General features: G+C 41.7%; 2 protein-coding genes and 1 long non-coding RNA gene across 5 annotated transcripts in view; 2 read left to right on the top strand and 1 right to left on the bottom strand.

Moving 5' to 3' along the window:
- The window catches only part of dnm2a (dynamin 2a), a 32,852-nt gene extending 12,072 nt beyond the window's left edge, over positions 1-20,780 (bottom strand). For 2 of the 3 annotated variants that reach the window (XM_034711259.1, XM_034711260.1), the window contains exons 1-12: positions 20,247-20,779; positions 13,068-13,141; positions 12,695-12,844; positions 9,613-9,816; positions 9,401-9,499; positions 9,167-9,327; positions 8,932-9,074; positions 6,786-6,921; positions 6,603-6,670; positions 5,853-5,991; positions 3,877-3,963; positions 1,607-1,677 (exon numbers count right to left, since the gene is read on the bottom strand). In XM_034711259.1, the coding sequence (XP_034567150.1) occupies positions 1,607-1,677; positions 3,877-3,963; positions 5,853-5,991; positions 6,603-6,670; positions 6,786-6,921; positions 8,932-9,074; positions 9,167-9,327; positions 9,401-9,499; positions 9,613-9,816; positions 12,695-12,844; positions 13,068-13,141; positions 20,247-20,407 (1,493 nt within the window). In that variant the 5' untranslated portion in view covers positions 20,408-20,779. Of the gene's footprint in view, positions 1-1,606; positions 1,678-3,876; positions 3,964-5,852; positions 5,992-6,602; positions 6,671-6,785; positions 6,922-8,931; positions 9,075-9,166; positions 9,328-9,400; positions 9,500-9,612; positions 9,817-12,694; positions 12,845-13,067; positions 13,142-20,246 lie in introns of all 3 variants that reach the window. The other variant, XM_034711261.1, reaches the window with a different exon arrangement.
- LOC117832224 lies at positions 4,561-9,874 on the top strand. Its single transcript, XR_004635169.1, has 2 exons — positions 4,561-4,751; positions 9,574-9,874. It is a non-coding gene; the product is annotated as an uncharacterized LOC117832224 (long non-coding RNA).
- qtrt1 (queuine tRNA-ribosyltransferase 1) lies at positions 20,158-26,089 on the top strand. Its single transcript, XM_034711263.1, has 9 exons — positions 20,158-21,210; positions 21,331-21,399; positions 21,529-21,667; positions 21,770-21,964; positions 22,617-22,755; positions 22,838-22,913; positions 23,015-23,124; positions 23,523-23,607; positions 25,454-26,089. Exons 1-9 carry the CDS (start codon positions 20,932-20,934, stop codon positions 25,604-25,606), a joined length of 1,245 nt encoding a protein of 414 aa, XP_034567154.1. The 5' UTR covers positions 20,158-20,931; the 3' UTR covers positions 25,607-26,089.
- The last annotated feature ends 152 nt before the right edge of the window (positions 26,090-26,241 follow it).

Here is a 26,241-nt window from a genome sequence, read left to right as displayed (position 1 = left end):
GAAAAGCGCTAAAAGGAGCTTGTGACTGAATCCTGTTCAGTGTTTTGTTATTTAAAAAAACTGTTTACTTAAAAACCGGATTTTTGGAGATACAAGTTTTCAACCTGACAGCAGTGTTTTGTAGGTCATAAAGATATCAGTTTTCATTTCAGTCTGTTTCATCACAGAGCTTTAAGAACAAGCCTTAAAATCATATTTGGATACACCTCTGAATCTGTGAAAAGGTCGAACAAACGTTTTGACGGGTAAAATAAATATTTTGAATGTAATATTTTTATGAGCCACAAGAGGCTGAGGGACTCTTTTGGATAAACATTTTCCTCCAGTTGAGTTTTAATTTATCTCTGCACTCAGCACTTTTTTTTTAAACTCTCCTTGAGACAGAAAATAATCAGATGTAGAGCAAAGATCACCAAGTTTTCCCTTCCGTATTACTTTCATTAACTCTTCTGTTTCGATAACAACAATCACTTTTTATGCTTTGATCTCTACAAATACTACACTGCTACATGCAGACATTCAGGTGGAAGTGGCTTCTTGAGGAATTTTGGATAACATGGAGGGTCAAACTCTATCTCACACACACCACACACACACACACACACACACACACACAATCCTACATCCTTTTTTTTAGCCCACCTGTTGTTGCTGTACCCTGGGGAGCTACCATCATCCAGCCTTCTGTAGTCAAGACTGAAAGTGACGTCATGAGAACCGTTAAACAGCCCTCTCTTACCTCTGACACATTACAGCAATCTACTTGCCATGCAGAGGCTCGGCAACCCGCACGCACGCACGCACGCACGCACGCACGCACGCACGCACGCACGCACGCACGCACGCACGCACGCACACAGACATACACACACACAGGGGGTTGCTTTGTTAACCAATCACTAGTACAACCCACGCAGAGGGAGGGGGCTCCATTTGACTACATGTTACTGTGAGTCCTACACTTGGGAGCATGTGAATCCATCCATAACCTCAAAGTTGTTAAGAGGTACACACCAAAATAAGATGAGATGCTTGTCAGTGTGCAAATCCGTTTTCAGTGCACATCAGCAGCTACAACAATATGCAGTAAAACATTGACATTGTTCTGTCTACTGATGCAGTGAGCATTTAAACAGCCAACAGCAGACAGGAAGTTCATCTGTCAAGCAATCAAGCACAGTTGATTAGCTTTGTTTGGAGGGAGGGGGGTAATGTTGCAAGCAGGGGGGTAGAGATGGGTAACAAGTGCAACCTTGATCACCGTGCTATCCTCCTCGCCTACAGGGAGACTCATGCTCTGATGTGGCCGGATCACTAATTGGCATGCTACATCACACTGATGCACCAGAGTTCACGTCAAGTGGCTCATTAGAAGCAACACTGATACAGTGGCAGTAAGGTGGTGTTGATTCTGTACAATTTTTCAGATGGCAGCTTGGTTCCAGATGTATTAAATGCTGAGAATTACAGGACTGCAGGTGTTTTATTTTGTAAAAGTGTTTCCTCAGGCAACAGGCAACGTTGAGTAAATCACAATTACAATGTCCATGGTGAGACAGGACTTTGCATTAGGTTAGGAAAGGCTGGGGAGAGGAGGTGTACATACTTAGCAAAGCCTATGAAGTCCTCGTGGTTGGTGTTGATGTAGGACAGTTCAATGTCAATCAGCAGCAGAACCTTAATGAGAGGCAGAAAATCCTGATTAGGCTGGAGTGATCTCAATCAAGGCAGAAGAGAAAGAGCTCACCCTCTGGTGTTTCAATGAACTAGAACAGCCTTGATGGAGATTAAATCCAAAGCTAAATCTATTCTCGACTATAATATTCCTGATAATACTGAAATAGACTGATAACGTATCGAAAAAAGACAGTGGGACAGAAAATAAGTGTATTACATATGTGATTAAAATTTCATTATGAGCCTTAATGTTTAAAAACTGAAACCTTGGAACATTCATACACAAGAAATTCAAAAGAAGAAACTGCTAATAATAATAATCACAACTCTAAGCTGGCACAGTAAAGTTCAAGCAAGGTTGTTTTAGTGATCCACTTTACAGCTTACAAAGTAGAGCCAATGCACACAGCTGCAGCTGGAAGGAAAACATTGGTTAAACTAACCCCTGACAACAAACACTAATGCTTAATTTAATAGCCCAGGCTTTTATTTGTGGATCAATATCTCCCTGCCTTCTGTGTCAGGTGTATACAGACGACAGAGCTTTTGATTAATTTCGAGCAACACTTTTGAGTAAAAAAGGTTGGAAAAAATACATTTTATCGACTTATACTAGTCTGAAGGTTCACTTTTATACAATTTAATCAAACTAATACACACTAATTTCACCTCGCACATCTGCATGACAGTGCATCTATGCTGTCCTGCTGCACTGAGTGGGAGAGAGGGAGGGTCAAAGACAAAGACCCCTGTTTAGAAAAAGACTTGAGTGCTGTGCAGATATGTAGGTCTATGGAGCTGTCTAAGCATTTTAGTGCATAGTGTATTTGTTGTTACAACAAATACACACATCACAACCTTATACTGGAAAATCTTACTTGAGGGACAGAGAGAATAATTGTTTTGTTATTATTTCAACCTTGATATCCACCTAAAGCCAGCCCAAGCAGCAACAAGTCCCCTGATCCCTACTGTCACTCACTGTGGTGCACATTTCTTTAGGCTTCATCCTGATCGGCTTGTGTAAGGCTGTAATGCTGATCAATGCCATGCTCGAGCAATGGATTCACTCGCTCCAGCTAATCGTTAACCTTCTCTCTCCTCCCGCGGTAGAGTCTGGCTTTTTTGGCGTGTTTTTTGGACAGAAGCTGAAGTTCAGGCTTTATGCTTCCCCTTGTTATCCTAGATCAACAGAGATCTTGCTGCACATCCTGATTTTAGTAGCTTCAACTTGTCAGCCTGATAAAGTTTAGTTCCTACTGTTTTCCCCATGTCGCCACAGTGATCAGTTAATGTGGCATTTGATGTGAAAGTAAGTCAATAAAGAAATCAAATGCTTCACTTCACAATCAGATAATCAATCAATGTATACAGACATCTGATTGAGACCAGCCTTTGTTAATTAAAACATGCAGCCACATTGTGTGAATGGGACTTGGTGTTTGAATGGGGTTTTCTTTTAATTCAAATTTTACAACACATTTTCAAAAAAATTGCAGGAGGGCAGGAGTGAACAGACTATGTGGGTTTTTACATTCTTCCATTTGTTGGACTGAAAAAAGATTTACAACCTTACATAATCACACAGTGCGATTGTTTTAAAGTCCTTAGGGTGCAGATGGCAAATCAGATTATGACTAGTCTATTCAATTAAAACCTCTACCAGGGCTGTGGCAAAACATCCCGGTATTGGCGACAACTGTTTAATTAAAAAAATGAAAAATTGTTATTGTGCTAAGATAAGAGCATGGTAATACTGTGTATCTAATTGGTTCATAGTGAGGCCAAGAAGTGGTTCTTTACGCCAGTTGCCACTCTACATAAAACAGAGGGAAAACAAAGCAGCAGCAGCAGAAGAAGACTTTGTAACCATCTAGCTAGCCTTTGTTTTATTAGCAGTTTCTGTCATGGGGCTGGTGATGCAGATAAAACAAAACTTTGAACATTATTTGGCTGATGATCAATGAATCTATTAATCTTTTTTTATATATAGTGTCACTTTGTAATATAGGGTATGTTTAGACACTTTGTCATGATGATGTGTCAATGAGTAATGGTGCTCATAGATACAGTTTATTAAGATTGTTTTTTTCCACAAAATTTTTCCATAAATACTGCAATAAAATTGTAATTGTGACCTCTGGACACATTAATGGCAAGGTGAAAATCTGTGTAACAGCTTTAATCCAAACAACTCACCTGGTCCTTGGTCTTCCCTTCTCTTTCTCTGACGTAGGTCGTGACGATCCTCTCCGTCTCCTCTCTTAGTCTGGGGTAAGAACCTAGCTGAAAAGCAACACAACAGATACTGCAGCACTGAACGGAGACACAAATCACACACTTAACATGTGAGCGTGAGCTTAGTAAGACTTACCAACAAGTATCAGAGAGAAACAGGAGTGAAAAGTGAGAGTAAGTAAAGAACAAAGAAAACGGAAAGAGAAAGTCAAGTGACCTTTTAGTGCCATCAGAGAAGAACACACATACAAACAGACTGTTAGTACAAAGTGACTGTCTGATCTGCAAAACCATTATTACTAACAGCCAGAGATGACCACATAACCAAAGAAACAATGGTATGATGCATGGAGTAATACTCATGCAATGTCATCTTAAAGTATCAACACATAATGTGAGTGACTTCCAAATTTGAAGACATGTCAAAGTATTTGAGATTCATTTCTGGCTTTAATGTTAGTGAAGACCGGATGAGCGACAGAGCAGGGTGAGGCAGAGGTAAACCTGAGAGACAGAGAGCAGTGATGGCTGGGTTTTGATTGGCGTGTCTTATGAGTGGAATGTGTGCAGGGTCTTTTTCTGTCCACAAGATGGCAGTGGAGCACTGTTGCTATGGAAACACCCCATTCAAGCTGCCATGGCCCCCATACCCACAACCCCTCCTCCCCAGGTTATTACAATCCTCCCTTCCTATGACATCCCCTGGTTTCCGTCCAGTGCAGCAGGTTGTCAGTTTGCCATGTGGGACAGCAGGGGAGCGTATTTGGACTCTGCTCTGCCCAGTCTGACAAACTGGACCGGAGTTTGGCAGGTAGAAGGGAGGCAGTGATGTAAAGGTGGGTGACATTTTAATATTCAATTGAGTTGGTGCTTAAGTCAAACAGCGGGTGGGAGCTGACTGGTCGAGATTTTCAGACATGGGTTGTAAGTCAGGGCCTGGGATGGGACAATACACATACTTGAAGCACTGGCATGGTTATGTGGTGACAAGGATGGGGTGGGGGTGGGAGGTTTCACTAAAGGGACAATTTTACTAAAATTTCAGGAGACAGACATTTAGAGAAAAAAGGAACCCCTTCTCTTTTCATGCCATCGCCCCAGCAGTTGTGTCCCTTGTTACCTTTACGGCACACTTCATGACGAGTGCGGTGAGCTCGGACACCACAAGGTCCACACATTTGAGGCTGGGCTCTTTGAGTTTGAGGATCTGCTTTTTGACTATTGCCTCGAAAGCCAGGTCAGGGGTGAAGAGCCCCGTCCTGAAAGGTCATGGGGTCAGTTTGCATTTTGTGTTGGTGATAGAGACAGAGAGAGAGAGAGACAGAGAGAGAAAGAGGGGTGGGAAGAAATTCAGGAAAGAGAAAGAGGACAGCCAGGAAAGAGAAAAGAAGAAATAAGAAAGTTGTTTAGTAACTCATTTCTAGTTCACAGAAAATCAAGCAGTAAAGAAGGACAAGCCTCAGGTTTTGCACAGCCTCTTTCCTGTCAACTTATTTTCTCATAAACTATGTCACTATGGTAGAGAGTCCGTGTGGAAGTAATCCCCCACTCCAAGCCAAATTACTCTTTTAAACAACCCATTTTTCTTTGTCTGCGAGTACTTAGCTGTGAGACCTGCAGCTTGTCCAGGAGAAACCAGAGATGCTCAGACAGTCCCTGAAACATCTTGTATATCTACGGCGACACGTCACCCGTCACAACACTCCACAACACGACAGCACTGCCTGCACACAGGGCTGACAGGGCGGGGCTGGGCTGAGGGCATACTGCTCAGAACATGTCCTTTTTTTGTTTAGTACAAGAGCTAAACTGTCTCATAGAGACTTTTCAAGATGAGGCAGGCTAATATTCTGTGTCAGTGTACCCTCTGCCAAACCCATGGTTTGCCTCTGCCCTATATCTTGGCTGGGTCGGGAGATGCTGGACACCTGCAGTACCTTGTTGGAGCACTGCCTGACTGTGTTGATGAGCTCCTGAATGACCAGATCGATACATTTGAGACTGGGCGTTTTCAGCTTAACGATCTGCTTTTTCACGATGGCCTCAAACGCCAGGTCTGGAGTGAAAAGCCCCGTTCTGAGGATGCACAGAGAGACAGAGGCACAGCGGCAGACAGATGGGACGGTTAACACACACATAGGCTAACGACAGATGGAGAGACAGATGATGAGGTACATGAAAGACAAACAGCTGACAGGAAGGATCTGAGGCTATGGGGCATAGAGAGAGACAGAGGAAATCAACAAACTTACAGCCAAGGGAGGCCAGGTGAGAATATTATGAAGCAGGAGAGGATCAGTGAGGAGACATGGCATTATTAGCACAGAAGACAAGGATACACTTAACACAAAACTTGGTCATTCCTGAATGCTTTCACTGACACATGTAGAAAAGGAGTAGGTGGTGTTGAAGTGAGGAGATAAGAGGATTGGTAGAACAGTCGGGAAAGTAAAACAGAGGAAATGCATGACACACGTACTGAAAAACACTTTTCTGAATACCCAACAGTGAAAGGTCACTGTAAAGGCTAAGTTATAGCAGAATAACAGCTTTAATGAAGTGAGAGAAGAGAAATATGTAGGTAGGTTGACATTTGACATAAAAGCAGAGTGCAGGAGTCTAATTGGAGGAGGAGGAGGGTGACTTGTAAGAAAGTCACGCAAGCTTTTTGTTCAAGCTCCACTTGCCTGACACCATGGACGTTCTTGATTGCGTGACTGATTTCTCGCCTTAGCTCCTTCTCGTCAAACACAATCTGTAGAAGAGGAAGAAGAGGATGAAAGTCTTAAAAAACATTGAAGAATAATGCCATATAGATGTAGAATCTTAATCTTCTAATGTCAAAGAAATGAAACATCCACAACACTCACCTTGACAAGTTCAAAGGGGAAGCGTTCATGGAAGATGCGGTTGATTTTGGCGCCGCCTGACAGCTCGTTAGTGTCCACCTGGTCCCCTGAGCCCTCAATGCACTTCTCGAAGTCTACGCCAAACTGCTGCACCATTCTGATGAGCATAGAAGACATCTCAATTAGGGATGTACCCAATTAATTGATTATCGATTAATTGACTGTTAAGAAATTACTCGAAACACACATTTTTGTTTTCAATTTTCCGTCAAGTGGAAAAAACATCATGTGGTCTCATATTACACTCAGCTATCAGGGAGGTGTTTAAAGTTTAAAGCATGTTTCGATGTGAATCAGCTGTTAAAGGTGTTGCGAACAGCGGAGACGCTCAGCTGGTGGCTGTGCGTCAGGTCTCCATGTGCGCTTTTTAAAGAGGATCAACTGCTTCCGACAACGACACGGACATGAAGGTTGACAACTTTAAACAGGACATTTCCCCACCTTTAGATACAAAGCCAACAGACTGGTGGGAATTGCTAGTACTCTATGTTTGCAGACCAGCAACATCAGAGCCGTCTGGGCTTTTCTGCCGCTGGACTGATTATGACCTGGTTGCGCTCCCGGCTGACACCTGATCGAATACACATGTTTATTTTTCTCAATAAGAACAAGTAGGCAGAAAACTGGACACTGTGAGTCTGAAGGACTTTTCTGTTAGTATTATGAGCCTTCACATTATAAGTCTATGTCTGCAGAGAATATTTTTATGAGCCTGATCCTTGATCAGTGCTAAACATGTTGTACCCGTATCCAAATGTACATCCCTAGATGGCACTGATGTTGCTAGCACACTAGGCTACATCAGAGCTGTCTGAGCGTGTTTTCTGCTGCCCTGACCCGGTTGCACTCCCGACTGACACCTGACCATGTACACATGCTTATTTTCCTAAATAAGAATGAGTACTGTGACACTGCAAGTCTGAAATATGTTTCTGTTCAGTTCTCCTGTCGCAGTAAATTCAAATGTTGTAGTCTGAGCCTCCGCTTTATATGTCAGCTGAGATTATTCAAATGAGCCCGCTCCACACGTTGATATTCAGCATGTTAACACATTTGTACACATTTATGTGATCCATAGCACTTTCATAAAGTGTATTGCTGTGGAAAAATAATGCATTTGGTATCGTTTTTGTCACACGACACATCTAGTTTCAACCTCAGGTGCATTGGTTACAGCTGTGGACATTTACTGATGCAGTATGATGCTGTTGTGAATGCTTCTGCAGCCGTGCAGGAACTGAACATGACACAATAGCTTAGAAAAAAGATGAACATTCACACATTCAAAAGCTGCTGCAACACCAGGTAGTACAGTTAACACTCTGGAATTTCAGGAGATAGACATTGAAAGAAAAAAGGAACCCCTTCTCTTTTCATGCCATCTCAGTTAGTTACTAACTCTTATATAAGGGCACATATCATAGCTATAAATAACTTCACTGTGCTGCGTCAACAGGCAATCTGAAGTCATGCATATACAGAATGGTATATCAACTCGTGTTTTGGATGTGTGATGTTGTTTAGACACATACAAAAAAGGGAAGTGGTCAGTGCACAATCTTGCAAACTACAGGATGCCATACACTAAGATGCAATGAGAACCATTACTGACTGAAGATGCACAGTGACAGTTATGACTTAGAGGGACCTGAACACCACATGTAATACAAGGAAAAGTTATATATACACAAACTGTGATCCAATCCAAACTGCTGTACAATCAAGGTGAAAGACATGTGACAAGGGCACTCCTTATATACCGTGTCATATTAACTCATCCAGTCTCTGCAGCCCCGTCTCTTTGCTCTACAGCAGTGAATGTGAGACGAATCTGACATTTTAACCCCAATACAGTTATGTACATTAGCCTCATTAACATGATTCCCACTCATCAAGCTATGAAGTATGACAATATCACAACCTACAGGCATGAAATTCATGTTATTATCCAACTACGTGGAGACCACTTACTCACAACTTGCAATTTCATGCTCTCAGACAGGGTCCCTGAGTGCAGTCCAGTATGGCGCCACAATAACATTGCCCCAAGCTAGCCACTGTAAATTCTGAATGTATGCTAAGTTGTTTGGTATGTGTATACACTCACTGCAGCAAGGCCTTGGTCTTGCGTGTTGGATCATCTGGACGGAAGTTCTTGTACTCCTCTACCTCCTTCTCAAGAGAGAGGAGCTGGCTCTGCAGCTTACTGCGCAGACCAGGCAAGGTGTCCCTGATGTGGTTGGTCAATTGCTAAAGATAACACACAGAGACAGCTCTTATTTCAATGGCACAGCGTAAAGAAAGTAAAGCATCATGATAGGAAACTTGATTTGGTAGCAGACCTGGTTGAGCGTCTTTTGTAGATGTGGTGTGCCCATTCGCTCTGCTATATGTCTGTAAGCAGGGTGGGACAGAAAGAACTTCCTCTCTGCAGCCAGAGCAGCACGGATGTCCTTCTTCCCATCAATGTCTTTCTGACTGCGGTTCACCACACCAATGTAGCCTGTACACAACAGCAAAAACAGTCACTCTCAAGTCAGTCATGAAGTCAGAGGGGTTTGTGTAAAAATCCTCACCTCTGCGCAGGGGCAAGAGTTTGTTTTCCAGGATGTCCTTTGCATCAGTCCCCTCATCCATCAGGTCCAGCTTTGTTATAACACCAATGGTGCGCACACCTGTACACAGTTAAAGAGTATAAGTAAATCAATTCAAAACACCTGTTCGTTTTTTTTCCTGTTTCATATGACAGCTTGTATTTGTAAGGACTACCAGAAAGCCTCATGCTTACCCTGTGGGTCAACCTCCTTGGAGATCTTCAGAGCATCCGAGTTGGCCAGGTCAGTGTTTGCAGGGGTGACAGCCAGGATCAGACAGCTCTCCTTGGTGATAAACTGTAACAGCATGTCTCTGATCTGGTGCTCAATGTCTACAGGCTGGTCTCCCACCGCGACCTTCGTCATTCCCGGGAGGTCAATCAGGGTCAGGTTCAGCACTGAGTCACAGGGACAGAAGTCATAATAATGAGAAATAAAAATGACGTGTTCTTTCTGCGTCTGTGTGTGGCTTCCTGTGTGATGAATGTGGTACAACAACATGCCTAAAAATAGCCTCACAAAATATCATGTATTTGGGTGTTTCCTTAATAAACACTTTCTTTAACAAGGCTGTGTATCCAGTTTAATACCACACATAGTTAAACTGAGACAACATTAGAATGGATACCTAAGTAGAGTTGGATCGGAGATAATTCAATGTATCTCAGAAAAGAGAATATCACTATGTGGAAAATCAAAAAGCCTATTTATAATGTTGTATTTACATTATCTTAATGGCAAGCTAAAGATCAACCCTGTGTTGTTTAATGTAAAACAACAACTAAAAAAATGACAGGACGCCGTGTAGAATGTTAAAAACAAAATGTGCAAATTTGCAAGTCAATCAAACCCCCAAGTGCAGAGACAGCACATCAAATGTTGAAACTAGAAAATACATATTTTCAGGAAAAATGTGCTCATTTTAAATTGGATGCCGGCAACATCTTTCGAAAAAGTTGGGACAGGGGCTTGGTTACCACATGTGTCACATCACCTCTTCTTTTAACAACACTCTGTAAACATTTAAGAACTGATGAGACCAGTTTCTGGAGATTTAAAAGTGACATTTTATCACATCCTTATCTGATACAGGGTTTCAGCAGCTCAACAGTTTGGCCTTTTGTCGCATTTTTTGTTTCATGATGTGCTGAATGTTTTCAATAGGTGACAAGTTGGCGCTGTAGGCAGAACAGTTAAGCACCGGGAATCCTCGAAAATGCAGCCATGCTGTTGCAATACATGCAGAATGGGCTTTGGCATTGTCTTGCTGAAATATAAAAGGTCTTCCCTGCAAAAAAGGCATTGTCTGGATGGCAGCATATGTTGCTCCCAAACCTGTATATGTCATTTATCATTAATGGAGTCTTCCCAGATGTGTAAGCTACCCATGCTGTGGGCACTCAAATACCCCCATACCATCACGGATTCTGGCTCCTGAGCTGTGCTGATAGTAAGTCAGGTGTTCTCTGTGTCTTCCTCTATAGAAAGGAGGACTCAGCCTTCATGGTTCCCAAAAAGAATGTCAAATTTTCATACATCAGACCACAGTTCTCCACTTCCTCTCAGTCGATCTGAATCTGGAATGACATGCCGGAGGAGACCAGGCAAGCCACATCCTTATCCTCTTTTAAATCTCTTTTAAAAACACACTTTTTTAAATGTGCTTTTATTTCTTAACTCATCACTGACTTTTTAATTTCTGCATGATTTTTATTATTGTTTTTACTTCACTCATTTCAGCTCTCCTTACCTATGTCATGTATTTTATTGTTTTCACTCGCTGTCTTGCACTCTGTAAAGCACTTTGTAAACATGTTTTTAAAAGGTGCTATATAAATACAATTTATTATTATTATTATTATTATTATTATTATTATTATTATTATTATTATTATTATTATTAAACAAGCTCAGGCACAGACATGTTGCCAGTGTTTCTGTATCATATTAATATATGGTTTCCCTGATACGTGGTACGGTTTCAGCCTGTAGTTGTGGATGCAGTGATGAACTGTGTTAATAAACAATGGTTTTTGGAAGTGATATTGAGCCCATGTGGGGATTTCCACTACAGAGTTATGTCTGATTTTAATGCAATGCTACCTGACGGCAAGAAAATCACAGTATCCAGCTTTGTGTTTGACCTTCTTTACAATTTTATGCTGAGGAACGTTATTCTGAATTTGCTTATGTATTCTCTCACAGAGTGGTTAACACCTGAGAGACTCACAGCCAAATTCCACCAGATCCGTGTCCGGTCCATCTCCGATCCGTCACGGCACTGGATCTGATAGGTTTCTATTCTAGTCAATGTGTTAACTCCCACTAGATCCGCTCCGATGTGTTCCTGCTGCGTTTCTGATCCGGCACGCCAGAACGCAATGGATCAGATACGCAAGACTCCTATTTTTGCCAGATGCTAGCGCACGACGCATCAATATCCACAGAGCACATGGAGCGGGACAGGAAACCAAAACAAAATAAAAACATCCAGTACATACAGTGTTATCACCAGATTGTGTTTCACTTAACTACAGCAAAAAAACGTTGTGATCAGCGGAGCCAGGCTTGGAGTCAACAGGTCAGAGGTTTTCAAAGGACGATAAAGACAACATAGATGATGAGAGGAGGAGAAGGAGGATATCTATTAGTGCAGTAATTACAGCAAGAAACCTTAGTCATATGACTCCAGATGTCTGGCGGTCCTGCTCCAAAAACGCAACCAGTGGGTGTTGAAGGATGATAGAGCACGGAGCCGGACTGCAGTGAACATGGTTCTGGTGTAAGTCCCATGTCAGCCTTTCTCTAATAAACAATTTATACCTAGGAATGTTAATGGCCTATTGCAGATTGACCTAATTAGTTGTGATATGTTTCTTTGGGTATCTTTTTCAGCATAACACAACCTTTCAGTATTTTATTGTCCGTGTCTAACCTTTTTGAAATGTGCTGCCGGCATCAAACTTAAAATGAAGATACTTTTTCAGTTTTAACACGTTCTCTTTGCACTTTTTTACATTAAATATCATCTTTAAATTATTTGCAACCATCAAAATGTGTTTTTATCAGTGTTCCAACCTTTTGTACCTGCCACATTAATTGACTTCTTGTTCATAAAACAGTAACAAATATCAAAACAGTCAACATGTTAAAGGTGTTTGTATGTCATCCAATGCAGTGGTTCCCAACCCTTTTCTGCTAGGCCCCCCCGTCGTAGATGAAAGTATATTCATATTCAGAGGATATGTGGTTCACAATAAGACTTGTGTCATTTACCATGTGGGGAGTAGACCCTCAAGTTAATTGGGATGGTGGAGATGCCTTTGTTGGAGCCCGTTATCCTGTCGGTCTCCGCCTCAATTTCTGCCCGCACCTCATCAAAATCCACAAACTTCTTCCCTTTGCAGTGCAGGAATTCAGCATATTCTATACAGAGGGGCAAAGTGACATACACAGGGGAAAGGTAGAGGGAGGCATAAGGACAAAGAGACAGAAAGATCAGGGAGGAATGAGATAAAGAGAATATCAAATTAGAAAGATGAAGGTTACAGGCAGTGAGCTTATCTGCAGGCACTGTGACAGAGAGGCCATTAGCAGAGCAGCAGTGAAAGTGAGTGGTGAGGTGACTGTGCACAGAATGGGGACGCACCTGCTTTATTGTTGACCAGCTGCAAAATGAGAGGTCTGCGGGTAACAATGCCTGACCCACGTGGAAGAAAGTCCCTGGAAGAAAGAGAGAGAAAGACACATCAGGGAGAGAAAAATGAGCCACAGAATTGAAGGGAATAAAAGGGATGAAAAGAAATGAAGTCAAAAAGGGTTTAAACAGGGATGTAAAGACAGAGAGAGAGAGTGAGAGAGAGAGAGAGAGGGGGGGGGGGGAACAGAGAGAGAGAGAGCATGTTCAATGATTCATTGCACTCAAAGTCCATTTTTTTGCAGCGTGGCATCTACTAAATTGATAGACACAGGGGAATTTCACGCCTCCAACTACTCTCACAACAAATCAAATGTGACAAAGTCATTTTCTCTCATCATTACAGCTTTAAGGATCAGTTTGTTTTCAAGGAAAGAGCTGTAATAAAATCAAATTCAATTCACATGTAATATCTTCATCACTGTTCAATTTAATTCACAATTAGTTATTCTACTTGAATAAATCCCTCATTAAAAATAACAGCCTTCAGTGATGCTATCCAATCCCTGATCTGCTCCACACACTGAATAATGGAACAACTTCCACAACACAGTGACTCAACTGGTGATGATTGTACTATACTATCCCCTACTGATTCCCTGCCTCAAGGCTGACATTAAACTGACAATTATCTGACATCTCAGACAAAATCCCAGCTCAGTGTATGTCCACATGAATCAGGATTAACACATAAACACACATTTTTCCTTTGCTTTAGTCAGGAGCATTTTCTAAACAATGATACAGACAGGCTCAGTGCTGCACTGCCAGTTAACCTAAAGAGACAGTCTTAAGTCTCTTCATACGAATACATACAAGAGCTGCTGTCATTCCACTTGATTGATGTTGATTTTTAAACAATGTCCTGATCATTAAATTAGGATTTGATCAGCTGGGGTGGCATTCAGCTCCTCACCAGATGCTGGCTGTAAGGGCCAGTTTTGGAAAGACTGATTGTAAAGATTTTAAAATGATGCAGGCGATTTTGGGTTATTGAGGTGTTTTACTGCAATAATAGGTCTCTATTAAAATAACTTGAAACATGAAGACTAGGGCTGTCACAATATTCTGGTATTAATGTATGTGTCAGTAAAGTGTGATATGCTGATATATTGGTCATGTTCATTTGGCCCAACTCCAGACATATCCTTGATTATGCTGAACGGCACTTTACTGCGCTTACTTGCACTTTGGTATAACTTATAACTCTTGTGATGTATTGTGTTTTCATTGTCATGTGATCATGGTGTATTGTTTCCATCTGTTATGTATCTTAATGTTTGTTATAAAGTCTGTTTTGACCTGCCGGAGACTACGGTTGAAAATTAGCCTTATGGCTAACTCTGGCGTGTACATGGATGCTACGCTGAAATGTTCATTAATATGCACTGTCCCTTTAAATAAATAAATAAATGTACTTAAAGCTAGGGTTGGTAGCCATGGAAAACTAGCATGAATTTGAATGTAGCATTTCCTCAGGCTCCTCCTGCACATTCTCTAAAGTTAGTGGTTAGTTTTATTATTGAATTTACCTTTTGTACCTTGGCTCTTGTTATTGAGCAGTAACTTTTTGTTTTGTTTTTTATGTCCAATGCAAGAAATTAATTAGTTAATTAAAAATAAATAAAGTAGACCGTTACATGTCAACTACAATTTGTTCTTTAACAATTATGGGCCAAATTATAAAAACACATCTCTCATCGTTTTCAGCCTTGGATGAAAGTCTTCCAAATATTTGAGATTCATATTTAACTAGAAATGTGCAAGATAAGATTCTGATTTTTTTTAACAATATTACCAGTGTATATTTTCTTTTCTTTTCTATTCTTCTGTTCTATGACATTGACCTGCTGTGCAAATAAAACCTTCAAACTGGTGTAGGGAAGGGTAGAAAGCTCATTTCAAATAATGTATCACCTAATGATAACTAACAACAACAGTGTAGTGCTAGTGGAGGATTAACTACTAAAATACAAGCAATTAAAATGTGTGTTTTTCATGGCTTTTAAATGGACACATGAAAGGAAATTTTATTTTTGTTTGTTTGATTCATGTTACTTTTTCAGGCAGTTTGGACTTAATTTGATAGGAGAGACAGGGAATGTGTGGGGGGGGGGGACACAGCAAAAGGTCACGGCAGGGAGTCGAACCAGCAACCACTGTGACTAGGACAACAGCCACTGTGCATGGGGCGTGCACCAGACCAACCAGGACCCCTGGTTTTTTCTTCATTTTTTTCCAGTAATGAGAACCTAAAAACATATTATAAAAATAAAGCTCTGTGGCATTCAGACTCTGTGTATTGGATCGTTTTAGAAAAGGGTTGAAACTGAAACTGATTCTACACCAAAGATAGCAATCATACTTTCAATCAATACTTTCAGACAGGGTTACAGGTATACAACTATCAACTTACAAACAATACTGACTTGTAAATTTAATGTAATCACATTCAATTATATTAACTCTTAGTGTTAGCCAGTATGCAAAATCAGGTATCAGAGTTTCCATTTAAGGAAACATTCTCAAAGCATACATCAGAGGGTTTCTATCACACCAAATCACAACAAACAACTTACTGTCTATTTGAGTTTCAGCTGACCACACTATTGTTGAGTGAGCCTAGACTGTGTCAATACAAGACATATTTCCCATAACAACTAACCACAGACAGAGTCTTGTTGTGTTCACCTACAGTACAACAAGATCTATGCTACTTATTGTAATTGCACAATGTAATGTGTTACACAAGCACGAGATAGACGGTAAACAAACAGCATCAAATGCTATTGGTGCAACAGTGTACGATTAACACAGGCCTGCACAAACCAATGCAAACCTTTTCTCACAGTCTGCTCATTGGTTTCTCTCAAAGTGACAGGGTACTGAAAGAATTTTTAAGGAACAGCCGAGGTTGCTTAGTCAGCCGGCGTTGGATGAGACTCCCCCACCCAGTCTTCTCCACTCCCCTCCCAGTGCTGAACGCCTTTCTGCTGCTCTGCACACACACTGCATCTGGTGGCAATCACCAGCCCTGGAACAATCACAGGAGAAATGAGCATGTCCCTGATCAACATTTTCCTTCTCTAACATTCAGCCAGTGGGGACTATACGGTGGTGCTCAGTTGGCCAGCTGACTTCAGACTGGGAGCGATTACACTGACCACAGAACAGGAGAGTGAAGCTGCATTACTGCATAGTGCCTGCTCTTCCTAGGCTGCAGTCCTGTGATGGAACAGTGGGGAACGTTCAGTATGTTCCTCACATCAGCAAAAATCCACAGGTCTGTGGGTCAGCACTGTTGCTGTGTCATGCACATAATGTGAAGCATGCAGGCATTTGTCCCCGTGGTAGACAGTAAAGAAAGGTCTGGATGAGGATTGGGAGCTGGGGTGGAGGGTTAAAGATTAAAAAGGAGCCACAGGCTGAGAAAAGAGGTGAACTAAACACTTGTTTGGAAAACTGTTCCTGAGAGGTCACAGCTAGAAACTCCTCATGTGCATCTCTCTAGTTATAGGCAACCCTCACTGTATTTTCAACAATGTGATGGCAACTTTCTGGCTCAACAAGTGGCTGCTGATGAATGTTCACAGCAACAAATAAAAGCTTTAATCTTATTTATTTAAAAGACATTTTTCAGACGTGCTGCCCCGAGGAGCTTCATCACCGCGCAGAGTTGAACCATTCGGTCTTAATCGCAGGAATCTGATTAACAGCAGTGGCACATTGAAAAAAGGCAAGAGGCCAGGATTCATTATTGATGCGCTGTAAATGATAGACGAGGCTGAGCAGATTGTGTATCATGTCATGCATTATGGATGGCCAAGCAAAGAGCATCAGTCTGTGAGCTTCCCTCCCTCGAACATGAGAGAAAGCAAAAGCAAACGAGAGTAGGGCAGAGAACAGGAGGGCTGACTCCCCTCCCCCTGCCCGCTTGCCCCTACAGCCTCTGCCTCTTTCAAAACAGGCAGAGCAACTCCGAGGAGCCGGAGCACACAGCTGATCCTCCTCTTCCTCCATCAAACATGGAAACCAGCGTGTGAAACTCTGAGGTCACGGTACGCTCTCCAGGGAGGGTACAGAACACACTATTTGTTTGTGGTTTGATGGAACTCCTCCCAAGGGTCTATTGTGCAGCAATGAACATATAATTATCGCCACCCGCATTCCCGCACTACAGTCTGTCACTGTGGGCACCAAGAGGCTGGAAATCCTTCTCAAGCTCAACTAAGATCCAACTTCTTAGTGGAAAGTCCCCTTACTCTTTGCCACTTAGCTGTCTGTGCTTTTTCTTCCCAGTGATGAGAGAGACAAAAATCCAGCATCCAGACTGATGGCCAAATCCCTTTTTATATTTTACACCACCAGCCCACAGTTAGTCCACTGCTACACATGAAGCTACTAGCAATTAATTTAATGCTTACAGTCATCCAATACGTTTGAAGTGCTAATGTGGTTATGTGTTTCGCCCCTGTTGTGGCGTATAAGTGCCTGCTTTCCTTTCAGAGAACTTGCTACAAATCTGATAACAACCTCCACCCAGGCCAGCTTGCAGCACATGATATGATGTCGTCACTCCCTACTGGGACAATGACATCACAACACAGCCCATAATGGAGACTTACAGTAACCAAGGCTGCATTAAGTTGCCTTGAAATGAAGTTAAACAAGCTGCTAGCACATTCACGGGCACACACACTCCCTACAGAGCAGACAGAGGACAGAAACATTCACGGAGGCATCGAGCTGTTGAGACAGAGTGATCTGATTAGCTCAGGTCCGACAAAATATGCAGACTGGGCGGCCAACGTGATCTTGTCTCCTGTGGCAAACTTGTATGGAAAACGGCCCAAATCAAATCAACAAGACGGGCTGAACACTAAGCACAGAAATAAATTTCAATCCCGCCTGACTGACGGGGCTAAAGATCAGGATGAGAGAGTACACACAGTGAATATGGTTTCGCTCTACTTCCCTACTACGTTTGAACCAGGGAAATGTAAAGCAGAAACTGAGCGAATACAAACAAACATGTTGAGATAACTAAATGTTTGCCAGATAAAAAAGACTGAAGGTAAAGCAAGCCGCTTGTTATCCATATCCGACCGAGACATCAGCTGTGAGTTCAGGCTGGAGTGGAAGGAAGGAGGAGCATTTCCGTTCAGTCTGTGGTCTGGAATTTATCTTTAAACGCACTACATGAATCGTTTGCTAGTGTCTGTGTCATGTAAAGAGGAAAAAGCAGGTTTTGCATTCATGCCTGGGGCCACAGGAACAAAGCCTCTTTCACATACAATATGGACCTAACTGAAGAAGAACCATAAAACAAAAAGACTGATGGTAACAAGCAAGCAACTCAATGATCCCACATCAAACTCCAACAGTTTTGTGTATGAGATCACTAAAGATAAAGAAATTGGTGTTTAATATTGACCAGCTGCTGAGCTCAAACAAGCCCGTAGTTAAACAATGACTCATCTCAACATGAACATGCATGTTGCTATAGTGACAAGCCAAGCAGCACCTCCCAAATGCTTCTAGGTCAAAGTAGGACTCAGTCGTGTAAGTGTGAGTTTGACCGGCAGCTACAAAGTCACCTGCACAGCAGCAGCAAGCAGCAGAGCAGCTGGTGTGTTCTGTTGTCGGGCTAAAAAGATAGTGAAGTACACCAATCACATGCTGCGTGTGCGATGACAGAATGTTAAAGTGTTTGCGCCTCAGCATTTGTGCAAACTGCTTGTGCAACTTTTCAGCAGCTGGTCGTGAGATAGTCTAGATCTGTCTACAGGTAGAAAGAGGAAGGCATTCACATGCAGTGAAATGAAGTCACACTGATGATGTATGACAAGTCTCCTCACAGTGCCACTCATCTACATTAATGTGTACTGATAGTAGTTTCATCTGCATGTATGTACTTGCCTGACAGCAGTTGTGACATGCTCTTTCTTGTGTTTTTATAACCAGGGCCCTTCTACATGCCATCTTAATATCTGACGTTCTTCTACTTCTCTGCCGGCTGGCGTGCGTGCATTTGTGATTGTGCGATCCCCGTGTGGGTTGGGTTACACACGCACACGGATTGTTGCTCTATGGGTTTGGAAACCTGCTAAACAAGCTGCTTTGGAGCAGGCTTGTTTTGTTTCTCTATCTGCAGGGCGATCTCCCTCTTTGCTGATGTGGGAGAGGACAACAGAGAACCAGCCTGCTGAAGACGACAGGATAAGCCTGTTGAGAAGCACAGGGGCTTGACCTTAACACCACAGACAGGAACGGGAGACATCAAGCCTGTTTCCTTCATTTCTTAAGTTCTGACAACATCAGTAGCGAGAGGAAGACGAGAAAGAAGAGGTGTCTGCTACAGATGTTGACTTGTTTGACAAATGGTTTCAAATAAAACACACTTGGGCTCATTCAGTTGCAAATATCCAAAGAAAAGAGGATGCTCAGTCTTCCTTTGATGCTAAACTCTCCTTATCTTTCCATTCACTTGTTTGCAGTCCCACATCTGAGAGAATAAGCATGTTTATCAAACATCCAAATTTCAAGTGATACAATAACTACTCCATCAACAGCTGTCAGTGACAGTCCAGAAAATGACAACAAATGAATGCAAATATTTAAGGACCTTCTGGGAGTGTCATGCAAATCTATATAAAACCACTTGATGACCATTCAGGGCATAGGAAACAAACACTTAAGAAAAATAAGGCAGTGTGAGTACTGAAACGCCATCATTCTGCATCAAGTTTCTGGTAAGTTTAGAGCTGTAAACACGGCACTGCTGATATTTACTGATAGATTTAGAATATATTGATATCCTGTATTATTGACAGTGCTCAACAGTATGTTTTTTATCTGTGGATCATTCATTGTTTAAGATTGGAAAGTGTTACATGAGTTCTGGATGCACACAGATGGTGCACTGTTTTGCCACGTAAAGGGCGTATTACGTCAAGTTGTGCACCTGCAGCACATTTATACTATCAGGCAGGTTTACGATGACTGCGTGACTGACTCCTGACGTTACGTAGAAGAGTAATGTTCGTTCAGCTTCATGGCGAAATTAAAACAACAACAGCTGTGAACTAGAGATAGTTATAATGGTGAGCTTAACTTAACACAAGAACCTACCTGCCAACAAAATTCTCCAAGACTGAGCTTTTCCCAGCGCTCTGTCCACCGACCACAGCAATCTGAGGAAGGTCCAAATTGCAACTTTGGCCAATGGAGCTGAAAGCGTCTTGAAGCTTGTTGATCAGGGGAATCAGGTCTTCCATGCCCCGGTTCCCCATGGCTTCGTTAGCTCCGAGAGCCCCTTCAACAGAACGCAGACCAGAGGCTAACGCTAGCCACGCTAACTATATAGGTAACGTTAGCTTAGCAAGCAAGGTGCTCTCGGGTTACTCTGAAGTGTTGAGTTCTGCCGCTGCAACAGCTCGGGCTTCTCTGCTCCCCTTAACAACTCGTGCGTTCACCGCTTATGCGATTTACCCAACTATCATTCCGTGTTCTATAGAAGCGCTTTGGACAGATACTCAGTCAGTCGAATCAGACGGAAAACTCGCAAAACAAAACTTCCTCTACGCGAACGCCATCCGGTCCGGCCAAACGACATCCGATCGAAACCGGTGAAAAAAGACCCGCCTCCTGTCTACAGAACCAGGTTGTCTATGGCTGATTTTGTTGCCTATCCGTAAAGCTCACATTCTGATTGGATATCAAAAAGGCGTGTTCTTCAATCTGAACGAACACCTCGTTCCTGATTGGTCAGTACGATTATCAGTTCAAGCTAGTCAGGTCACATGTTCACTGCAACATGGCTGCCACCACAGAGTGCGGGGCTGCTTCAGAAAACAACATGTCACTAAAGAAAGCTGTCTCTGCAGCGTCTCCTCTTACTCTGCGAATCGTTGCTGAATGCCCAGTGACAAAAGCAAGAGCTTGTGATTTAATACTTCCGCACAGTGCCGTCAGCACCCCTGTTTTTATGCCTGTGGGTACCCAGGGTACTCTGAAAGGAATCACTGTGGATCAGCTGGAGGGTCTCGGATGTCAGATCTGTCTAGGAAACACATACCACCTGGGAATGAGACCGGTAAGCAATAGTACAATACGACCAATTCTGCCTTTGTTGTATAACATTTCAGTTGAATATGAATGATGATGAGAATGTAAGATAACTCCCTGTCTACCATCCCAACTCTGCTGCCCACAGGGACCTGAACTAATCGAGAAAGCGAACGGGTTGCATGGGTTTATGAACTGGAAGAGGAACCTTTTGACTGTGAGTGTGTCTTCTCTAAATGTAAAAACAATGAAAACATGTATTCATTGGAGAATATTGTGAATCCATAAAGTTATGAGACATTAGTAATAGCATTTTGTTGACATCTTGTGTTTTCTCTGTTTACAGGACAGTGGGGGGTTTCAGATGGTGTCTCTTGTTGAACTCTCAGAGGTAACTGAGGAGGGGGTAAAGTTCAAGTCCCCTTACGATGGGAAAGAGATCCTCCTGAGTCCTGAGAAGTCCATCTGCATACAGAACAGTCTTGGTCAGTAAATTGTTTGAATCAAAATTAAGATACAAAGACTCAGGCTGTCCTCTCTGTTGTAATTTAACAAAAGCCTGTCCGTGTTTTTCTATGTACTTTCAGGGTCTGACATCATGATGCAGCTGGACGATGTGGTCAGTAGTACAGTAACAGGACCTCGGGTAGAAGAGGCAATGCACAGATCAATTCGCTGGCTTGACCGCTGCATGGCAGCCAATAAGAATCCGGAAATACAGAATCTATTTGCCATCATCCAAGGAGGGCTGAATGCAGAGCTGCGCAAGGCCTGCTTAGATGGTACAAAAAACCTAGCTCTGTCTTTATCCTCTGTATACTTGCCATTTTAGAGTCTTGTTAATCTGATTATTCTGAACCAATTGGAATGTGGGAGCTTTAATTAGCCACGTTCTTCCCTTCCATGTGTCCATCATGCTTAACACAGAAAAAAACAGAACGTACATGTGAAAAGAAAAGTTGGTGATTCAAAGCTTGATTTAAAAAGGCAACTTGATTGAAGTTCTTGAAGATATTCTACCTCTTGTCCCAAAGGCTCCTTCAGTTCTAAAGGGACTGGCAGATAAAGAATTTAAAGTCTCTGACGGTCATAGGTATGATCATAGCAGTCTTAAGCAGTGCTGTTACAGAGCTGCCCTGTCAATGACTACCATTCCACTATCAGGATCAAGCTTTGAATTAACGTAACCTTAATGAAAGAGAACCTTCACAGACAAACAGTTTGTGCGGAGCTATGCTGGCATGATTACTTGTAACAAAATGTGTCAAGAAATCCAGCATGTTTACCACCACAGATAATTAATGTAAATATTGTGCACAGATACAGGCAAGGACAAGAGGAAGGGAGTACATAATTTCATTGCAAAGGATCCAGTTCTCAAACTTAAGAGTTAAAACTTGTGTTTTTTTAAATGTCCTATCCTCTTTTCTGTAGAGATGACTCAGCGAGATGTTCCTGGTTTTGCGATCGGTGGCCTGAGCGGAGGAGAGGAGAAAGATGACTTCTGGAGAATGGTTACACTGAGCACTGACCACCTGCCACGGGAAAAGCCTCGCTACCTTATGGGTGTGGGGTACGTGCTGAAAATATTTAATCAGAACTTTATGCTTTCACAATTGGCAAATGAACATTGGTGTTATCCTCTTGTGCTGCAGGTACGCTGTGGACTTGGTGGTGTGTGTCGCTCTGGGATGTGATATGTTTGACTGCGTGTTTCCTACCCGCACTGCAGTAAGCTTTCTGAACCTCACACAATGTTAATTACCTTTACAGAGGTTATAATTTAATCTGCAAATCTGATATCTCTGTAAATCATGCTTCTTCTCCCTCAGAGGTTTGGCTCAGCCTTGGTGCCTTGGGGATCTCTCCAGGTAAAACAAAAGCAGTATGCAAAGGACTTCCAGCCCATAGACCCGGACTGCCAGTGTCCTACCTGCAAAAAGTAAGCAAGAAGTGAGAGTGCCTGGAGGTTTGGCTAACATGATATGTGGTGATGGATTTTATTTCAGGACAGATGTTGAGGATTATAAAGCATTGGATATCGAAAGAAAACCCAATACTGATTTGTTTGCCCGGCCAGCAACCACTTAGTTGTGTTTTTAAAGGAGGGATGTGCTAGAAATATTGTACTGCCACTGTCCATAAATTTCAGTAAATGTATTCATGATATAACATCTATAAAATGCACTGCTTAATCGGTGCACTTGATGTCAATTTATGACAACCCTCAATTTTGCTTCAGTGTGGTGTCAGCATGTGCCTTCAGATTGAACATTATTTTACCATATAAAATCAATCACTGTAACACACTTTTAATGCCATTCCTGCTTTCTGTTTCAGACATAGTCGAGCTTATCTTCATGCTCTTTTTAAGAGCGACACTGCAGCCATGCATCACATCACCATCCACAACATTGCCTACCAGGTCAGTACTCGAAATGTCAAGATAAAATATCCATTGAATAACAAATACATTTTACTACTTCAAGAGATTAGGTAATTGCCTTTAGGAAAACTATGAAGTAATTGGATCAAAATTGCTGGTTTTGATTAAGAGTTTTTGTCACACTCTTTTTAACTTCCATTGTTGTTGAATAAAAATGTGACTACTGAACACATAAACTCAGTGTTGGGTCACTTACAGTATATATACATATATATATATATATATATATATATATATATATATATATATATATATATATATATATATATATATATATATATATACATATATATATATATATATATACATATATACATATATACATGGTATAATTAAAGCTCCTGAAAGGAGTTTAAGCTGGTTACAAAATAGATTGAACTCAAAAGTGATGGGTTTTTTTTACACCACCGAAAGCTAATGAGACTTGCAAAAAAAGACTCACCATTTGTGTAAAGCTATTTATAATGTTGAAAACTGCTGGTAGGTGTCTGTCCAACTGATTAACTAAATTCTACTTAAACAGTCTGTTTTACACTTTTTCAAGACAAAGATGGCAGATTAGTGGTGCATTTGAGTGTAAGAATAAAGAAGAGTGAGATCTTTATTTAGAAAAAAAACTCATGTGCAGGAGAAAATGAGCACAGATGAGAGGCACAACTTTGACCACAGGGGGCACCAAATCATCACAAACTGGAACTTCCTCACAGGAGCTTTAATATGATGTACTTTAGAAGAAACGTACTTTATTAATCCCCAGGGGGGAATTACATTTTTTCCACTCGTGTTGTTTTTTTCGTCATGCTACATGCACAGTTTTTTGGTGTATATATACATACAATCATGCACACACTCATGCAGTGGACATGCACTTTGGGAGAGATGTCAGAGTGAGGATACTGCCGTCAACCAGCGCACCTCGAGCAGTTTTGGTGCCTTGCTCAAGGGCACCTCGGCAGTGCCCAGGCAAGTGAACCAGCACCTCTCCAGCCATCAGTCCACTTGCCAAACTTCGTTCATACTGGGACTCGAACCGGCGACCTTTCAAACCTTTCCAAGCCAAGTCCCTATGGACTGAGCTACTGCCGCACTCCAAACACTGAATGTAGTTGAATGTAGATACAATCTATTTTGTTTGAATTTTAATCCAAATATCTGTATTTCCCATATTTTTGTTCTGAGTTCCACATTTGGTTGAGCAAATGTTTCTGAAAGAGACTCATAGAATGAATGATGTAATAATTACATTATTGCTCTGTGCAATAATGTCCCTTGCAGATAACAACCTGAGTTACACAATGGATTCTTTTTTTTACAGTCTAATAGCTGTGATATGAAATGTATGAATGTTGTTGAACTTATCTTATTTATGGAACATGATCCGGTGCGTGTCCTCACCATATTTATTGAATTCTGCTGCACTCTCTGTGCCGTAAAGCGGAACAAACTTGCTTCGCTGCTCTGGCATTATCAAAACAATAATGGGTCGTCTATGGTGACAGATGCGTCCCAAAACATTATGATCAAGTTCACGGAGCATGAAGGGTAATTTCTGATTAAGCATATTAGTTTAATTATGTCTTTTTCCATTTACAGCACAAGCCGGGGGCTTTGGGTGGGTCTAGAGTATTTGGCCTGTCAGTCTTCGACTACATCTTATCCATATTGAGATTCCATGACAATTATTTAATTTCCATGAAATATTTTTCTTGCTAAAATGTTTCAATGGTTGGGAGGAGTTGCTTTTGAACATTCATTCTCTAAACTCTGTAGACACTAAAGCCTTAAAGCCATTTTTCTTTGATCCAACAAACATTTCTCTTTGCAGCTTACCCTGATGCGCTCCGTTAGACAGAGCATTGTGGAAGGCTGTTTTCCTGAGTTTATACGGACATTTATGAAGCGGATGTTTCCCTCTCCTGACCAGTACCCCAGCTGGGCTGTGGACGCTCTAGCCTCAGTCAACATTACTTTGGAATAGAGCCTGGAAGGCGACTGCCTGCTCTAAATGGAGACAATGTCAGTGACTGAAATATTTTATATCTTTTAAAGAGCCTGCTTTTTTTAATGTATGATGGTTTTCTACTCTTTGTTTATACTTCTTGATGTGTTGCCACTTTTGTTGGCAATGAGGAAAATGGCTTTTGAACTGAGGGATAAAGCTGAATTGTCTTTTGCATCAACCTGCTGTACACAACCTCTGCAGATTGTACTCAGAGAACACATTATGATAATGTGGGACTGAATGGGGTTCAAATTAGGTTTGAAGCACATGAACTGCCTCCTCTGATATGCTCAGACACTTTTTGTTGTTACCATGGCTACCCAGCTAGGCCCACCCATTCAAAATGAAATGTTTTGCCTTCCTGAAAATCTCTTTGTAACATTATGCGCCTAAGGGCATTACTGGGATATTCCATTATTCCCAGGCACATAATAAATGACTTGTATGCTGGTGTTTTAACCTGTATTAAAAGGACTTGTCATTTTTAGACAACTGTTTGAACAGATACATTATAATGTAGCGCTCTGCTGATTGGGTGCTTATGTTATAGTGACCACAAGAGGGCAAAATAGACAAAACCAGAGTCTGACTGTAAAACGGAATAATACTTT

The sequence above is a fragment of the Notolabrus celidotus genome, chromosome 20 (assembly GCF_009762535.1).
Source record: "Notolabrus celidotus isolate fNotCel1 chromosome 20, fNotCel1.pri, whole genome shotgun sequence".
NCBI classification, from domain to species: domain Eukaryota; kingdom Metazoa; phylum Chordata; class Actinopteri; order Labriformes; family Labridae; genus Notolabrus; species Notolabrus celidotus.
The sequence above is the reverse complement of the archived record's forward strand: the minus strand, read 5'-3'. Positions and strand labels throughout refer to the sequence as shown.